This window comes from Pygoscelis adeliae, unplaced genomic scaffold (assembly GCF_000699105.1).
Source record: "Pygoscelis adeliae isolate BGI_AS28 unplaced genomic scaffold, ASM69910v1 Scaffold172, whole genome shotgun sequence".
Lineage (NCBI taxonomy): Eukaryota > Metazoa > Chordata > Aves > Sphenisciformes > Spheniscidae > Pygoscelis > Pygoscelis adeliae.
In genome coordinates this window covers 7435710-7452381 of record NW_008824338.1, presented here as the reverse complement: position 1 = coordinate 7452381, position 16672 = coordinate 7435710, and the positions used below count along the sequence as shown (strand labels likewise).

The 16672-nt window shown below is 39.8% G+C and overlaps 1 protein-coding gene across 1 annotated transcript in view; it reads left to right on the top strand.

Annotated features, from left to right (window-relative positions):
- Window positions 1-6: 6 nt before the first annotated feature.
- Window positions 7-16672, top strand: part of TULP4 (tubby like protein 4) — a 126774-nt gene continuing 110108 nt past the window's right edge. Inside the window, exon 1 of the mRNA XM_009319163.1 lies at window positions 7-937. Within this exon, the coding sequence (XP_009317438.1) occupies window positions 686-937 (252 nt within the window). The 5' untranslated portion in view covers window positions 7-685. The remainder of the gene's footprint in view (window positions 938-16672) is intronic.

The following is a 16672-nucleotide window of genomic DNA, read 5'->3' as shown; positions in this document are numbered from 1 at the left end:
GATTTCCCAGCTGGCCTGGCACACCAGTGCCTGCACAAGTTCGGGTCTGTTGTTTCGCACGGTTTGTGTGCCTTTTTTTCCCTTTATGCAATCTCTTTCAGCTTTAGCAGCAGAAATACATCAGATGGAAAAGATATGCCAGAGGGCAGCTTGGAAAAGATGAATGTCATATATACATATATATGTATGTGCGTGTGTTTAAATTTCTGCAACTGAACTTTTGAAGAAAATCTGACTGGAGGAAATCTTAAAAGCCTTAAGTTACTTGAAACCTACACATTTGCAACTCTTTGTCTCTGGAATTGCATTACGCTAAACTGGAATCTCAGGCTGTATAAAGATTATATCAAGTTGAGCAAAAAGATGACTTAACCATTTCTTGAGCGCCTCTTATGAAGTAGCTGTTTCTCCAAAGGATAAGTGCACCCTCACTCTACAGACTCAGAAACAAAAATGAACCTGAATTTTTTTTTAAGTGTTACTTTTTCTTAGGCAACTGCCATCATCTTTTATAGAGGAATTTTTCACTATGCATTTGGTGGATATTTATAAACACTGACCCCATCCTCCTCCCTTTCAATGATCTATCCCAGGTCAGTCTTATCAATAAAAAAAAAAATTGATTTAAATTTTGTGCACTAGACATATTACTTTCTTATGTCAAAAAATAAAATATTTAAAAAGCATGTATGCAGCAGTGGAACATGGGCCTGTTCTTTGCAGCGATTCCAACATCCTCTGCCTCTCCTGGAAAGGGAGAGTCCCCAAAAGTGAGAAGGAGAAACCGGTGTGCAGGAGGCGGTACTATGAGGAAGGCTGGTTGGCAACAGGCAATGGCAGAGGAGTTGTAGGCGTCACTTTTACTTCCAGCCATTGCAGGAGGGACCGGAACACCCCTCAGAGAATCAACTTCAATTTGAGGGGCCACAACAGCGAGGTAAGCAAAATGTGTGTTACACTTTAAAGGAAACGATAGCAATCTTCTTCGTGTAGTATTTCTGCTTGAAATTTGACAGGGCGGTATGAAGGAGGCTCAGGACTAACCCAAATGTGATTGGGATCTGTTGGAGTCTTTCTAGTAAGTTCAAGCGCATGAGGCTGATGATGGAGAAGTTCTCTGGAAATGGGTGTGGTTTTGGTTTGGTCTATTTTCTCCTTCATTCCCCAGCACCTCCCCGTTTCCGGGCAAATTCAATAAATGTGTGTTAAGGGAGTTAAAAGTTGTGATGATTGACTGCTTTTACAGTGTTAAAAGTCTGGCGTGGAAGACTAATGGAAAGGCAGGGGAGTGGCAGAGGAGCTCAGTTGAAGTCTGACAGTTTTTCAGAAGCTGCAAACTGGAATGGCCCATGGCAGGGGATAGCTGTCGTCTCTAGGAAAACTTTTTTGTTAGAAAAAGGGGCAAGTGGGACTTCTCAGAAAAAATGTTAAGATGCCCTGCAGTAAAATACTGTAACTTCAGAGTGCAAGGCATTGTCCTGACTACAACGATACAAAAACTTTTCCATTTATTTTTTCTGAAAGGGATAAATCTGTTGGTAAAAGCTGGTATTTCAGCTGTGCTTTACCATCTTCCTGGCACCTATCTCTTTCTCTGCATGATGCTTCATGGAAAGCGCAGATGATGCCCAGTAGCATACAGAGTGTCTTGAGCTTTGTTTGTTTCTGCTTTTTAGTTAGGCTGTGTTTGGATGTGCTCTTTGAAAAGTATCTGTCCAAATCAAAGCTTTGCTCTTAGGTTAGTGGATGGAATGACATTGTATGTACTGAAATTAAAACCAAAGATACAATGTGGTTTTTCTTGTCTTTTGTGCTACTTACTCGTTGGACTCTAATATACGTTGCCCTTTTGACATAAGCCGCACCAAAGATTTAGAGGTGGGGGGTTTTGGTTCTTGTGTTAACATTAATAACAATCCTCTTTTCAAGGAAAAAAGGGAGCAGGGGATAAATATTTAGTCTTAAATAATTGCTTCCACAGACTTTGTCTATATGCAGGTGCATGGGTGTATTGTAAATTATATAGACTTCTATATTTATAGACGAGAGACAGATTCATGTATATATTTGTATCAGGTTCATTCAAAAAATTACAGCCACCTTTTCCCAAAGGGAAGAATGATGTTTGAATCCAGCATTTTGTTTTGAGCCATCTGTAGTTGTCAGTATAATTTTCAATTGCAAATTGTGTTTTATTTTTAAATGTGTGATACAATGATCACTTTTTATTTCTCCATATTTTCCTCCTTAACTTTTCCGTGAACCTGGGCACCTATTTTTCTCCTTTTGCATAATATGTGTCTTTGAAACAATGGAGGAAGTGGTGCTTATGGGAATGTGAAGTCTTGTTGCAGAACATGGAAATACGAGACTAGGTTTAAGTATGTGCCAGTTAAGTGGAGAAGATGCTGATGTGCATGCTGCCCTTTGGTTTTGGCTAGTTTTGCTTTGTTTACTCAGTTGGCCATTAGATTCTCTTTCTGGGTCACTGCATCGTTGCTGTGTGGACTGAGCTGTGCTGTTTGTGCATCTTTTCACCTAACAGTGATTGGCATGAGAGAGACTCTCAAATGAAGGGAAAATGTTTTGCTTGAAATTTTTTTTTTTATTTGGGTGCTTAAAATGTGCTGGGTCAAGCTTGTCATTAATAGAGAGTTGTGTTTCTGTAAATAATCTACCTGATAGCAGAAAATGTGTGAATGACCAGAATAGAGACTGCCAATTCATTTCTCTGTAAGGCACTACAAAACTGGTATGGTGGGGTCAAAAATGTGTCGTACTGAAGGGAGAAGAGAAATGGCTTTAGTCCATCTAGCTTCCTGTGATGAGGCTGTGGCTGCTATCAGATTTTCCCGCTGGCATATTTTTTTGAGCATCTGTGTAGGTGAAAGTTCATCCTTACAAGATGGTGTGTTATGCAACACTCTTCACCGGGCTTACTGAATGTAATCATTTTATAGGAGAATCCTACTGATTTTGGTAGGAATTAAACTGTAATACAGGATTTGTTAGTTGTTAAAGCTATATAGTTGAATGGACAACAAGATTTTTTCTTTAGAAAACACCTTTCCTTCTAAATCTGTCTGTTGAAACATTCTTTAAGAGAAAGAAAACGTTGAACAGCACCGCTTATTGCTAAATTTGCATAAGAAGTAATAAATGGTTTGTTTTCCCATTCTCATGTTAAAAAGCAAGCCAACAGCAACCTTGTCTCTTCTGTGTACCATGTTATACAATGGAAAATGCTAATTCTGCAAGCATATCCTGGTATATGTGTCTGATTAAAGCTACGTTTGTTGTACAGAATGTGCCCAAAGGGATGTGATTGACTTAAAGTTTTAAGAGCCTGTGTGTTTCACTGACCAGTTCTAGGAGCGTATTGTATTGTCTTGTTCTCAGAAATGGTGATTTATACCTCTACCTATTTTTCTCTGGGATAAGGCTAGGATGACAAGTCAAGTTTATTGTTTTCCTGACATACATTGCTCCTTTAATGTTAGTATGCATTCAGTTATAAAGTGTGAAATGCTGTAATGAACAGAGCGCAGGAGGTGAAAATACAGAAGCTAAATGCTTTCCATTTGGGGTACAATTAGCAATATGCTGGGGGCAAAGCAGTACATTGTATTTCAGTTTTAGGGTGAAAATCTGGAAAAGGTAATGCAGCAGTGTTGTGCTTTTGGCAAGAACATGAAACTTTTTAAGTGGGTCATGAAGGTGGATGCTAGTGATGTATTTTTGCTATGTTTTTATGATTGCTGAAGAGATTCACTGAAACCTCCTTTTGGTACACAGCTCCTTTTTTGACTGTAATAGCACACCTGTAGCATGTCAGAACAAATGAGAATGAAGAATCCCCAGGACTGAATTAGTGACACACATACTGCAGCGGTGGACTTGCATGACTCATTCCATTGAAAAATAATTGAGAATGAAATGCTTTGTAGCATAAGCCACGCTTGTGTTTTTACAGTTGCTTCAAGGCTGGTTTTTAGACTTTGCAACTAGGAAGTGGCTGCCATATTATTTTAATTAGCAACCTCATTTTTTTGTAGTTTCTAAGGAGAACTACAGGGATTAAAATAAGCATATTCAATTTGTTCTGTGGCAAGAGGTGAAAATACTGCATTTTGTGATAGATCTTTTTTTTAACTTCGGCATTGCATTTACAGTCCTGAATCTCATTTACGTAAGGCTCAGCATTTTAAAAATGAAAATTTAAATGGGCACATATCAAAGGCAGAAGTAACTTCGATGCAGAAGGAAGGGGAAATGTGTGTTGTGCAGCAGTTGTGCAGCTACGACGTGTTTTGCGTGTCGTCGGAACACCTTGCGTCTCTGGCCATGGGATGGGAGGTGTCTCCGTGAGGGTAGGTAGTGGACAGAGCAGATGTGAATGACTGCAGAGGCGCATGGTTCAGTTTGGCTTTGGAGCATTTCCCTTGGTCTGGGAGAACAAACTGGAGAAGGCTGGTGTTCAGTGGGTTTCTTTCTTAAGCCTGGCAGAAAGGTTAGAGGGCAGGAAGATGTGCCATTGTACCATAATGTGTGAATTAGCAGCCAGGGAGCACAAATGTGATGGCCTAAAATACCTTCCCCTCCCCTGCATGTGTAAATGCAGTGCTGTGCAGAAATTAAAGAGTGAAATTTAGAAGTCTGATTTTGACCTAACTTGACTTTCCTTGGCTGCGCTGGGAGACAGTGTTAGAAAAGTAATTGAGCACATTCCTTTTATGACTCTTATTATTTCTGTGATAAATTAAGGATTAAATGAAGAATATCTGGTCACTTCAGCAAGGTCAGGGTTTCACTCAGTGTGACTACTAGGCTCTGAAACATGCCAGGCTGAACCTTTTTTTAATAATACCATGGAGGCACTGACTTTCAGCTTCTGGTCCATCCTGAGGTTTCTGGGGAGAGATTTTCAAGGAGATATATGAAAGACAATTAGAAAAAAAGCCCAAATTTATCCTCGGTGGGTTTCAGTTAGCCTTACAGGGATCTTCCCTTCCAGTGAAAAACGTACAGGATGTCTGCAAATCAAATTTGTTGGATGGTGCCACTGTAGGTATTTCTCTTAATGGGTTCTGTTGTGTCTAGTGTACTAAGGTGGTAACAGTTCCTATGGCACGTAATGTTTCTTACATTATTAGTGTTTAAAAAAATGTTTTGCAGGTGTATATTTTTCTTTTCGCTGTGCTAACTAAAAAGACATCTTTGATATATTTAATAAGATTCAGTATGCTAATTGCTGGACTGAAGCATTAAAAAGTAGTGCAAGAATATGCAAATTCTGATGCAGTGAATTAAGTAACATGCTGAATACATTATTGAGTATGCATAGAGTTTTTTTGCTGTAAACATAAAGTAAATTGCTCATTTAGTTACATTTGATGTTATTTGAGTGTCCTAAGTGCATGACTGCAGCTGCAAAACCCACCCTGTTTTGTTCAGCACAGGATTTAGAAGTAGATAGGGACATAAACATATCTCAGCTGGACTGTCAAATGAATTATTTTTAGTTACAGCTTTTCAAAGGAATGCTGTCCTTTAGAAATACTCAATAAGTGTTGCTTTTCATACTACATTAGTTATGGAAGTCTCTACACAGTTCTTGGTTTTGTTTTGTTTTAGAGTGGAAGGAGGTTACAAATCGTTTTTCCTGTTTTAAAAAGAAAGCTATTCTTTATTCTGTCCACCTTTTTGAGCCTGTATGTGAAAGTTCTGAGCAATTCTGGCAGAGCAGATTCTTTCCAGAAGTCTATTCCTTGCATAGGAAATACGCTTAAAAAACCAAACAAATAAACCTTTTCAGCAGTTTCTTGGTTTGTAGTGTTACTGATAAGAATACAGAAAAAAATATAGACTTTTTTTTTTTCCTGAAAACTTTGTTTCAATTGTAACTAGCATTTGAACGTTAAATGTGATTTTTATTATGATTCCTGGACAGAAAAAACAAGTCAGCATGTGAGTCTTGTCGGCATGGGTACCTCATATCAATCGTTGCCTTCAGACACGTCTGGAACAGTTGTTACTGATGAACACTTAAGGAATCTTGAGGTAAAGCGATACCATAATGATGCCTTTTGGCTATAGAAGCCTCAGTGGTACCAGACATGCACTGATGTAAACTGCAGTGGTACTGCAGATCATATCTCATGCTTTTCTGTCACTGCACACAGAAGACAGGACAAGGTTAGTTGGCAGAAATACTATCTTTTTGTTAAAGCAAGCTAGTATAATTGGAAAAGACAGACAAGCTTTTAGGCATACAAAGTTCCGAAGAAGGACTTGTGTTTCTGAAAGCTTGCCTAGTTTGTACAACCCTGCTAGCTGATGCAACGCTAAATCTGTCTACAAACCATGCCCTTCCTCTGTCCTTAAACTATTATGGCTACAGAAAAGTAGTGCTGCAGAGAGAGGCAGTGCTTCTGTGGGAAGTTACTTGCAGGAGAACAGGTTCTGCGTCTGACTGGGCTGGCTCTGTTAAATTTGTATTGTGACTAGTATTTACAGGCTTTTCTCACTAGTTATTTTCAGAAAGAACAAACACATTGGGATTTCATGCAGGCTCTTTATTTTACCTTCTTGAACTGTCTGCTCTGCACTTGGTCTGGGTGCTTGAGTGCTTTATTTTCTTAAAGCAAGTATTAAAAGAGCCAAAATACATTTTGATCCCCTTTGTTAGTCTTTTTCTTACCGATCTTTTAAAATTATTACTTTTAAATCAAACTTGATGAAGCTTAAATATGCTCTGTGGCATGCAAGAAGTGTCTTTCATAGCCTTCTCTTAAGAGAATTAGCAAAGAAAATAAATGGAGCTGGAAGTTGGAAGGCATTGATCCGCTTCCCTTAACTGTGGAATAGCAGTCCTGCTGCTTCCCATTTCTGTGCCCTATATCAGTGTGCAAACCCCAAAGTATGGCCTAAACTGTACTGGTACACCTTCTGTATAGTTTGTTCATTCTAAGAAGTGTGACCACTTTCAATGTGTCTTTTATCTTTTCTTTGTATTATTGTTTGTTCCAGCCACACTCAGCTTCTACTTCCACAAATATTTGGCCCTTTCTGTCTGTCTGTCTGTCTCTTTCATTTGCCTCAGAACCCCAGCCTCTCTGTAAGCTCTCCAAGTTCAGGGAGGGTTGGCTGCTCAGTGCACTCTCCTCTTCCTGAGGTACAAAATTATATTTGTTCTTACATAGTCATGTGGCTTGGAAGCAAACCACCCAATATTGCTACAACTGTAGTTGAGTAATGAGAGTTGGTAGTGCTGCATTGATGTGCTTCTTGAAAGTTGCTTTTGTACGTCATGTGTACGCAGTGTGTTTTCCTGCAAAGGATAGGTCATATGCTCAGGAAAATTTTAAATTACAGTTTTTCTCTTTTCTTTTAATAAGCATCTAGAAAATCATCCCTCAAGGCTGGGTAAAAGAGGAGTATGTAACATGAGAACAGTATTGTCAGCTTTTAAACAAAACTAATTACATTTGTAAGCAGGTCATCAATGCGGTTTTACATTTTACTGTTCTATAACGCGTGGCTACAGTTTTGTTGTTAGATAATTCTACTCAAAAAAGTTTGAAGTGCAATCAAGCTCACCTTTATCAGAAATGAACCCTAAGCTTTTATTCACGTTAAATTGTTGAAAGATAACAACGTGCATATTTCAAGATACTGATGTGCCCAAGGGGCATTTCTTGCGTTTTAAATTGGGGTGAAGATACTCTATTGCTCTGAATAGGAGCAGTTGTTCAGCATGATAATTTGGGTGTTCAAGGAAAATAAGTGCATTTGCTGTAACAAAAGTTTAATGATGAGGACCTATGGATGTAGTGAGTAGGTAAGATTACTCCTAACAGTTGATACCTAAGATTGGAATAGGAGCATCTTCTGAATAAGGAAGGTCACAACTTAATATGTAATTCTGAAGGCCTTGTTTATGCGTACATGCATACTGAGCATCTGAATAGTGGAGAAATCAGGTTTTATGATAGCATTTCTGAGCCATAATAATCATTAAGGGCGCTGCCTCGGTTTGAACAGTTCCCAGAGGAATTAATCAAATTACAGATAGTCTGAGCAGATAAGATACCCATTACAAACCATAAACGTTTCACAATATAATTGAACATAGAGCACCAAGTAATTGCTTATCAAGTAGAGCTAGAATGTAGTAGGACAGACAAAAGAAATTTTATAGGCACTTGTCCTTGGGCAACCAGCATCTCTGCGCTGATAGCAATCTTTTATGAACATGTGTGAACTTCTGAGGGAGTTCTCAGTATTCTCTTTGCATTAGGAACTTCTTTAAAGAGGAGTAATCCACTTGCATAACAAAAATGTTACAGGAAGTAATGAAAATGATGTTGAATTGGGGAATTTTTTGTGAATTTTCAAAAAGAAGCACTGGTTTTAAGTTTTCAAAATAGAACTGTGATGTTCCAGTTCTGGAATTATTTGACAAATTAGTATATTGGAAAATAGTATCCTTATGCATTCCTCAATTTTTTGCATTTTAAGGAAATGAAATGTACATAGATGATTTCATTAATGAAGAAAACACAGCTTTGTTTAGCCTGGTCAGAATGTAATGAAGCTGCAAAGTACAGTGGATTTATTCCCTTATTTAAAAGGAACACTGGCAGGAAGGAGTTTACACCACTTGCCCTGATTAACAGCAGGGTTCTCAGGTTGGTGGAAGGTATGCGTTGGTGGAGCCTGATTTGGCAATTTTGGTTGTTCTCTGCAGACAACAACTGTCTCCCATAAGATTCTCATAGACAAGCTGTTGATGTACAGACTGGATAAGCAGACAGTGAGGTGGATTGAAAAGTGGCTTAATGGCCGGGCCCAGAGGGTGGTGATCAGTGGCACAAAGTCTAGTTGGAGGGCAGTGACTAGTGGTGTACCCCAGGGATCAGTGCGGGGTCCAGTCCTGTTTGACATCTTCATTAATGATCTGGATGGTGGGGCAGAGTTTACCCTCAGTGAGTTTGCGGATGACACCAAACTGAGAGGAGTGGCTGATACACCAGAGGGTCGTGCTGCCATCCAGGGGGACCTTGACAGACTGGAGAAATGGGCTGACAGGAACCTCATGAAGTTCAACAAGAAGTGGAAAGTCCTGCACCTGGGGAGGAAGAACCCCATGCACCAATATATGCTGGGGACCACCCATCTGGAAAGCATCTTTGCAGAAAAGCACCTGGGGGTCCTGGTGGATGCCAAGTTGAACATGAGTGAGCAATGTGCCCTTGTGGCAAAGAAGGCAGACGGTGTCCTCAGCTGCATTATGAGAAGTACTGCCAGCAGGTTGAGGGAGATAATCCTTCCCCTCTGCGCAGCACCGGTGAGACAACACCTGGAGGAGTGTGTCCAGTTCTGGGGGACTCCCCAGTACAAAAGATACATGGACATACTGGAGAGAGTTCAATGAAGGGCCACAAGGATGATGGGCGGACTGAAGCACCTCACATATGAGGAAAGGCTGAGAGAGCTGGCACTGTTCAGCCTGAAGAGAAGGCTCAGGAGGATCTTATTAATGTATATAAATGCCTGAAGGGAGAGTGCAAAGAAGATGGAGCCAGGCTTTTTTCAGTAGTGCCCATTGCTTCTGTCACTGGGCACAAACGAAACCGCAGGAGGTTCCCTGTGAACATCAGGCAACACTTTTCACTGTGAGGGCAACTGCCTCAGGCTGCCCAGAGAGGTTGTGGAGTCTCCATCCTTGGAAATATTCAAAAGCCATCTGAACATGGTCCTGGGCAACCAACTCTGTCCCTGCTTGAACAGGGAGCTTGGACCTTCCAGAGGTTCCTTCCAACCCCAACCATTGTGTGATTCTGTGAAATCTGTTTGTAAATCTATGTGAAATCCTTTGCACCTAAACTGGTGGAGCAACATCAAAAAACACAAATCTGGAAGGTGGGCAGGAAGTGCTAAATATGCAAAAGTGTGGAGAGAAGCCATTCAAGTTTGGCTAAAATGAGGGAACAAACTGATGTGCTAGAAGAGGGAGAGAATATTTTTCTGAGGATAAATCCAGATGATAATCCAACTAGTCAAGCAGTTGGAGAGCATAGTCAAAATTATAGGAATTATAGGCAGAGATAATTAAAATGCAGAAGAAAGCCATAGCTGTTGGATGTGAGGGTAACTTCACAAGAGAAGCAGAATTTGGGAAGGAGAATTGTCACTAAGCTGAAGAGGAGAAGAAACTGTTTAGATGGCACAAGCCATGCCCCTTGGAAAGAAGTTTTAGAAGAAGCTGCAGAGCACATATAGCCTGTTACAAGCTATAGAAATCTGCAGCCCTGCTTAAAACAAAGTAATAAAAAACGGCTAAATGTAGATAGTGAAAGATCTAACTTCTGGAGGAAATTGTATCACAAGATAGCAGTGCCCTAATTACTGAGTTGGCTCATCTGTGTATAAAATGAGAGAATGGCAAGTAACTGTTTTGTCAAGGAGAGACAAGGCAAAACTGTGAAGAAACCTGCAGCAACAGGTCATCACTGCCTAGGGGAGGTGTGTAAATGTACCTGCGTATGCACAGGAGAGACAGGCGTAGTGGAGTAGAGCCCGTCTCAGAAATGTTGTCCAAGCTGAGAATGACACTGGCGTTTGTGAAGCTGAGCAAATGTGGGGGGGATCTGGCATTCACTGACAGTCAGCAGAAGGCAGCAGTCAGTTCCACAGATGTAGTTTCCAGAGGGGATAATGGCCAGCAGCAGAAGACGCAAGTGAAGGCTGATGATCAGCCGTATGGTGACCTCCTGAAATTAATGTCTTGAGTAGTGTCCTGGAGAGGGGGCCAAGCATAGGGACCTGCAAGAGGCGTTGGAGAAGTTGAGAAAGAGGGAGTGTTTCAGCCTCCTGAAGAAGAAATCCATCATCTGAGTAAAATGGAAAAAAGAAAGGCAGAGGGTTCTTCCACCCAGGAAAGAGACAGCTCTAAAGCCTTTAACCTGAAAAGAGCTAGAGGAAGTTGAGTTTCACAGAAAACCTGATTCCACCAAAAGGAATGAATCAAGGTCATTCTTCAGGTAGAACCACAACAGAGAATTATGTCAGTGGGAAAAAAGAAAGGTAGGAAGGAGACTCAAATAGGCTTGATTATTCAATTACAAAATATTAAAAATAAAGACATGTTTGTAATTTCTAGCTACCCTAATGAGGACCTTTCTTATGGAATGACCTTATCTTTAAAGAGTGCACACGTGAAGATATCCCAAAAGGCTGTTTTGAGGATACAATGAGACAGCTTTCTCATGCTCTGCTATTGGTAAAAGGAGTGTTGATTGCACTCTAGAGAGCTTAGTTTACAAAGGATACAAGCAGGCCTTTACCTTAGGATGTTTCACACTTTACTTTCAGCTAGCTTCATAAAATATAAAACAAATGTGTTATATTGAGCTGAAAATTCATATGAAGCTCGATAAATGTGCAAATAGATGAGATGTACAATAACATATGATACTGTTTTAAATGAGAGCATAGCATTTTTTATAGTAACCTTTGAATATTCTTATTTTCTAACTAACAATTCTTCAAATCTGTTGTGAATAGGCATGAATCACATACTAACCAAAGGAGTAAGCTATCTGTCCTTGTATTTTGCTTACTCAGCTATTCTGTTTTGAAGGAAATAATGTCTGCTCTTACTATGGCTGTTCACGTGCTTTCAGTGTTTCTTTCCTACAAGTTCCCCATTTTTAGTGCCGTAAAGACTCAATGATAATAATGGCTGAAACTAAACTAGAAACACCTTTTTGATATATGTACCCAAGATGAAAATTATTGCTGTGCACTAGGCATTTTGTTACTTGAGATATTTTATCAAGGTAGTTTCTGAGCGTGACGCTTTTGTACTGAAATGCACAGAGATTTAGTCACAAGTGTATGTCCTGTCTGAAAATAAGATATAAACTTAAAAGATTTTAAGCTTGATGGTTTTGGGTAGCTGTTATTTTTAAGTTTCTTGTGTCCTTTATAAACTTAAGGACAGAAATTTGAAAGCTTTTTAATACTGAAGGCACTCTTACTACCAGTAGTATTAGAAATAGCTTGCTATAAAAATGTTATTTTTAAATTATTGGTGCAAATAATAGCAGCACCTGAATTATTCGCATTATTTCTACTCAATCCATAGAAGTTGTAAGGTTTCCTATATTATTGTTGTACTGCTGAAAAAGAGAGAATTTTACATGATAAGCATCCATTATTATTTTTGCTGGCATTTATTCAAGCAGGGGTTTCTATTAATTTGATGTAGGGATCTGATATGGAATTAATTACATGTTAAGTGGTAGCAGTGTCCATGAGAGCAGGCAAAGAGCTGAGGTAGAAGTGGGAATGGGCAGGCCCCGGGGAACAGGGCAGCCTGAATGGTAGGGTGGGAGTTTGGGACTGTTTGGATGAGAGACACAGGGGTACCTGGAGGGGACAGGAGGCAGAGAGAGGGCAGGCCTGCCTGCTGCTTTTCTAATGAGACTTTCTGCCAGGCCCTGGGCTTGGACCTATGGTTCTGAGGTCCTGAATTCCCCTTGATTCATAAACAGCTATCGGATGTGGTCAAAATATCTTCATCCTCTGTAGTGAGTGATCCAAACCAGAGATGACAACTTTAATAGCTGTTGGTTAAATGTAAATGGTAGATATCAGTCCTGCTCATCATTTTGTGCATTGATGGTGGATGTCAGGAGCAACGTGTAGGTATTTCCTATTTCTTTTGTAAAGCTTGAGCAATTTGTCAGACAGCCATTGTGTATCAGAGAGAAACATTAAGGTATCAGAAATTATGAAATGTCAGCATTACCTACAGTTGATTTACCATGTCAGTTCATTTCTTTGAATGTGTTGCTGCATACATATTATGATTCAGTTTTCAATTACCTGAACACAGACCTTTTTTTTGACTCCTTGGAATTCTCTTCCCTTCAGTGCCTGGATGGTGCCTGCGGGTGAGGGAAAGTTGCCTAACAAACTCTGTATTACTTGTTTTGGAAATCAGTAAGTGTGCAGTGAAGGGCATGAAGAAGAGTCAACTCCTGTGGTTGAGGCAGCTGAACATTGCTGTGGAGGTTTGTTTTTTTTTTACTGAGCTTTTCACCATAACCAGGACGTATTTCTCATTTTCTGCGTAATGGTAGTAATCATTTTGCTATCTTTGGAACTGCGAAGATGAATTAATTAATTTTCATTAAATGCTCAGATACTATAATTCTACACAGGTCGCCACCATTTTTTGGTCTTAAAGCATTTGCTTTTGTGACCCTAATCTTGATATTCTTCTGGGGATTTGATTTCACAAGCCAGTTTTAAAATAAATTTTCATGAGTCATCTTCACAGTAATATTTGGCCCCACAGCACATGGGCACCAGTGCAGTGTTTTTGTGGTATATATCTAGCTGATCTTGAGGGATTCCTTGATGGACAGCATAGCTAACTTCAAAACTTGAGACTTTAGATGTATAGCAGTCAGAGTAAGGGGATTTTTAGTTGTGTTTTACATCCAGCTCATTGTGATTCAGTCGGTTTGTCAGCTTAGAAATCACCTGTTCAGAGCTTCAGAACAATCGTAATGATGCAGATTGTGCCCAGAGGATGTATAACACGATTCCTGTTAATGGGAGGTTTTAATAGTTGAGTTCAGTGTTGTTGTTGATGGTAGCATTAGAGATGTTAGATCTAACTTGTCCTATTGAGCCTGACTTTTAAAGTGTTCTAAAAAAATTCTGTGATGTACTTATATGCTGCAGTGATTATTAAGACTGAGAATCACAGGCATTTAATTGAACATGAAACATGGTAGTGTGACTCCCTTGGGTAGGCATGAAAGCTAGGAGAAAGTCGGCTAGTACGTGGAGTGAAGTTTCTTATTGTCAATTAACTCCAGAATCGCTTGAGAAAATGCAGAGTTTATCAGCAAACTTACTGTATCCTCACCAGTACTGCAAATACCACCTTGGTCTGAAAAATTAAGTTGAGCTCTTAATCCTCAACAGTAATCAAGGGGTTTTAGCTTAATGTAGATTAGCTCTCCTATATCATCTGTCTAACATGGTATCTCCAGTGGGTTTAGGTGGGTATGATGGAACTGTTGTATTTATGAGTAAAGAGATCCCTTTGGTTTTGAAAGCAACAAAAGCATGTAATTTTTTCTCTTTACTATGCTAACTCTGCGGTGTGAACTTTTTATCTTGAATGTCAGCAGAGGTGAGTTTTGAATACACATGGGGAGCAAATTTATTGAGTAAAGAGTTGCTACTGTTAAACAAATCACCCTTAAGGCTGCATTTTAAAGCCCTTATATTGCCAGAATGAGGCAGAGGCCCATAAAAACCCTTACAGAAGGTGCGTGAACTTTAAAAAGGGGGTAAAACATCTTTTTAAATGCCCTTGATACTTGCAGGTGGTTGTGGAGGGTGCTTTTTTGGGTTCACTGTCCAATGTGATGATGGTTGATTTTCCAAATTATTTTTACAAGTGTTCTTTAGCAATGACAATTCCATCATACTGTGCTGTGGCACTCGTGGATAACTTCTATCAATATAGATTTAGCTACCATTCTTGTGAAACTGAATTTTTCCTTCATAGTTTTCCTCAATAGCAACAGATGGGTTATTATTTTTTAAATATTCGTGTGGACAGCACTGGTTTTGGTGGAGCATGTTAGATTATGTAAAACAGTAATCTAGTCTGGTGATAATGACAACTTTCTATTTGGGTTTTTTTACTATTTGAAAGTATTTGAACTTCTTCACTTAAAATACAATTTTCAAAAGCCATTTCGCTTGCTCCTCTTAATCTTTATAATTCTGCTTAAAGAAAGTAGTCTGCTGCTTTCTTCATTCACTACTTGGCATAAGTAGGGAGGGGAAACCTTGAAAATACTTAAAATAAAATTGAAGCCACAGATTTTCCATTTCTGTGAGCCAATAGTAGTCTAAGTTGAAAATAAGAGGCTTGTTTTTGAGAATTTTTGATTAGCTGAAAATTTTTTGAACAACTCTAATCACGACAATCACATAATTGTTTGACAGAATGCTGCTCACCAATTTGTATTCATTTTCAGGTGGTTATTAGCAAGCTAATAACTCTGGATGCTGTTTTGAAATTTCCTGTCACTTCTTGTCATTGTCAATGGAAGCAGTAGGTGTCACTCCAAGGGATCAGCCTGGCATTTTATACCACGTTTCTCAGAGGTAGTGATGAGGAGTGCAGTTTATCTAGACCAGTGATGCCCAATCTTTCTACCTAGATGAACCGATACCTTGTTCAAGTGTTAAGAGAAAATTGTGTGCTTTGGCTCCTCCTCTGCCGCATGAGTGGACTTTGTGTGGTGCAGTACAGCCATGTACTTTCCAGAAGCAATAAAAATAAATAGGTAGCTTCTACCAGCGAGTTATATTTGGCCCTCAGGTGGAAGTTACCTGAGCAGCAGCTGTAGAATATGCTCATTACCATGCTTGGCTGAAGGTGGTACAAATGTGGAGCCCAGGTGCTTTGTAATGGCTGTGCTAAGGAATGAGATTTGGCTGCCCTTCTCCTCTGTGTTGTTACCGCCAGCACTGATAAATTGTTCTGCCTTCCACAGCTGCAAGAGCCACTGCATGTTTACACTGGTAGCACTCTGTCTTGCGGGTAGCTGGAGTTGATCTGTCACTGGAGACAGCCTATTCCTGAAGCTGAGTTGTAGCATAAGCTCTTCGTTTGCTGCCCCCATTTTGCAGGGTTTTCGTCAGTGAAGGATCCCAGCAGTAGGAGACCGAGTCAAGCTACAGAGTGGAAAAGACCGAGGCAGGATCTCTCAGTAACAAGGATGCCAAACCATCTGACATCAAAAAGCTGTTAAAACTTACAAGTATATGACGAATTGTAGTGCAGATAGCATGCTGGGTCTTTTGGAATATTAATCTATTTTATGATCTCCCTTTTATAAATAAAGCTATATAATAAAGTGCTCCAGGGTCCTTTCAGACGCAAAGCATTAGATAATGGCGCCTTTGGATGTTTACCTCTTGTCTGGGCCTGTTAATTCGTTTGTCACTGAAATGCTTTATTGCAACAACTCTGTTCTTGCCCATGTGTGGTGTGAAACTGTTTGAATGTCATCCTTATTTATTTTAGCTCATTTAGTAAGTTGCCTATTGTGAGGCATCTATGGCCTGAATTAAAACAGATACGAAACACTAAAACCAAATCTCTACATAAAACTGCCAAATAAAATACATAGCCAGGCAAGATTAAAAATAAATAAATAAATAAAAAATCAGGCACAAGGACAAGCCCAACAGCCCTCTTGCAAACCACCCACAAAGGGATTAGTTCCCAGCTATTCAAAGGAGTGGGAAAAACATGGGTAGCAGATAAAAGAGCAAAGGGAGGAGACCCAAAATAGATAAAAATAGCACAGCTGAAATAAACAAGTCTTGCAGTAAAGCTGGCCAGAAAAGGGGAAGAAAAGAAGTGCATGCTGAAATCTTACACAGAAGTGTCGGTTGTTACACAGGGGTGGAAATCACGGTGCAATGTGGCATCCCGAGCCTGGATCTGATCCGGAGCAGGCAGAGTGCCTCGCTGACATGCAGCCCACAGGCTTCAGTTCGGTTTTGCCTGGCTGTTTCAACCTGCCCACGAATGACCAGCTGCAAGGAAGGAGACAGCAAG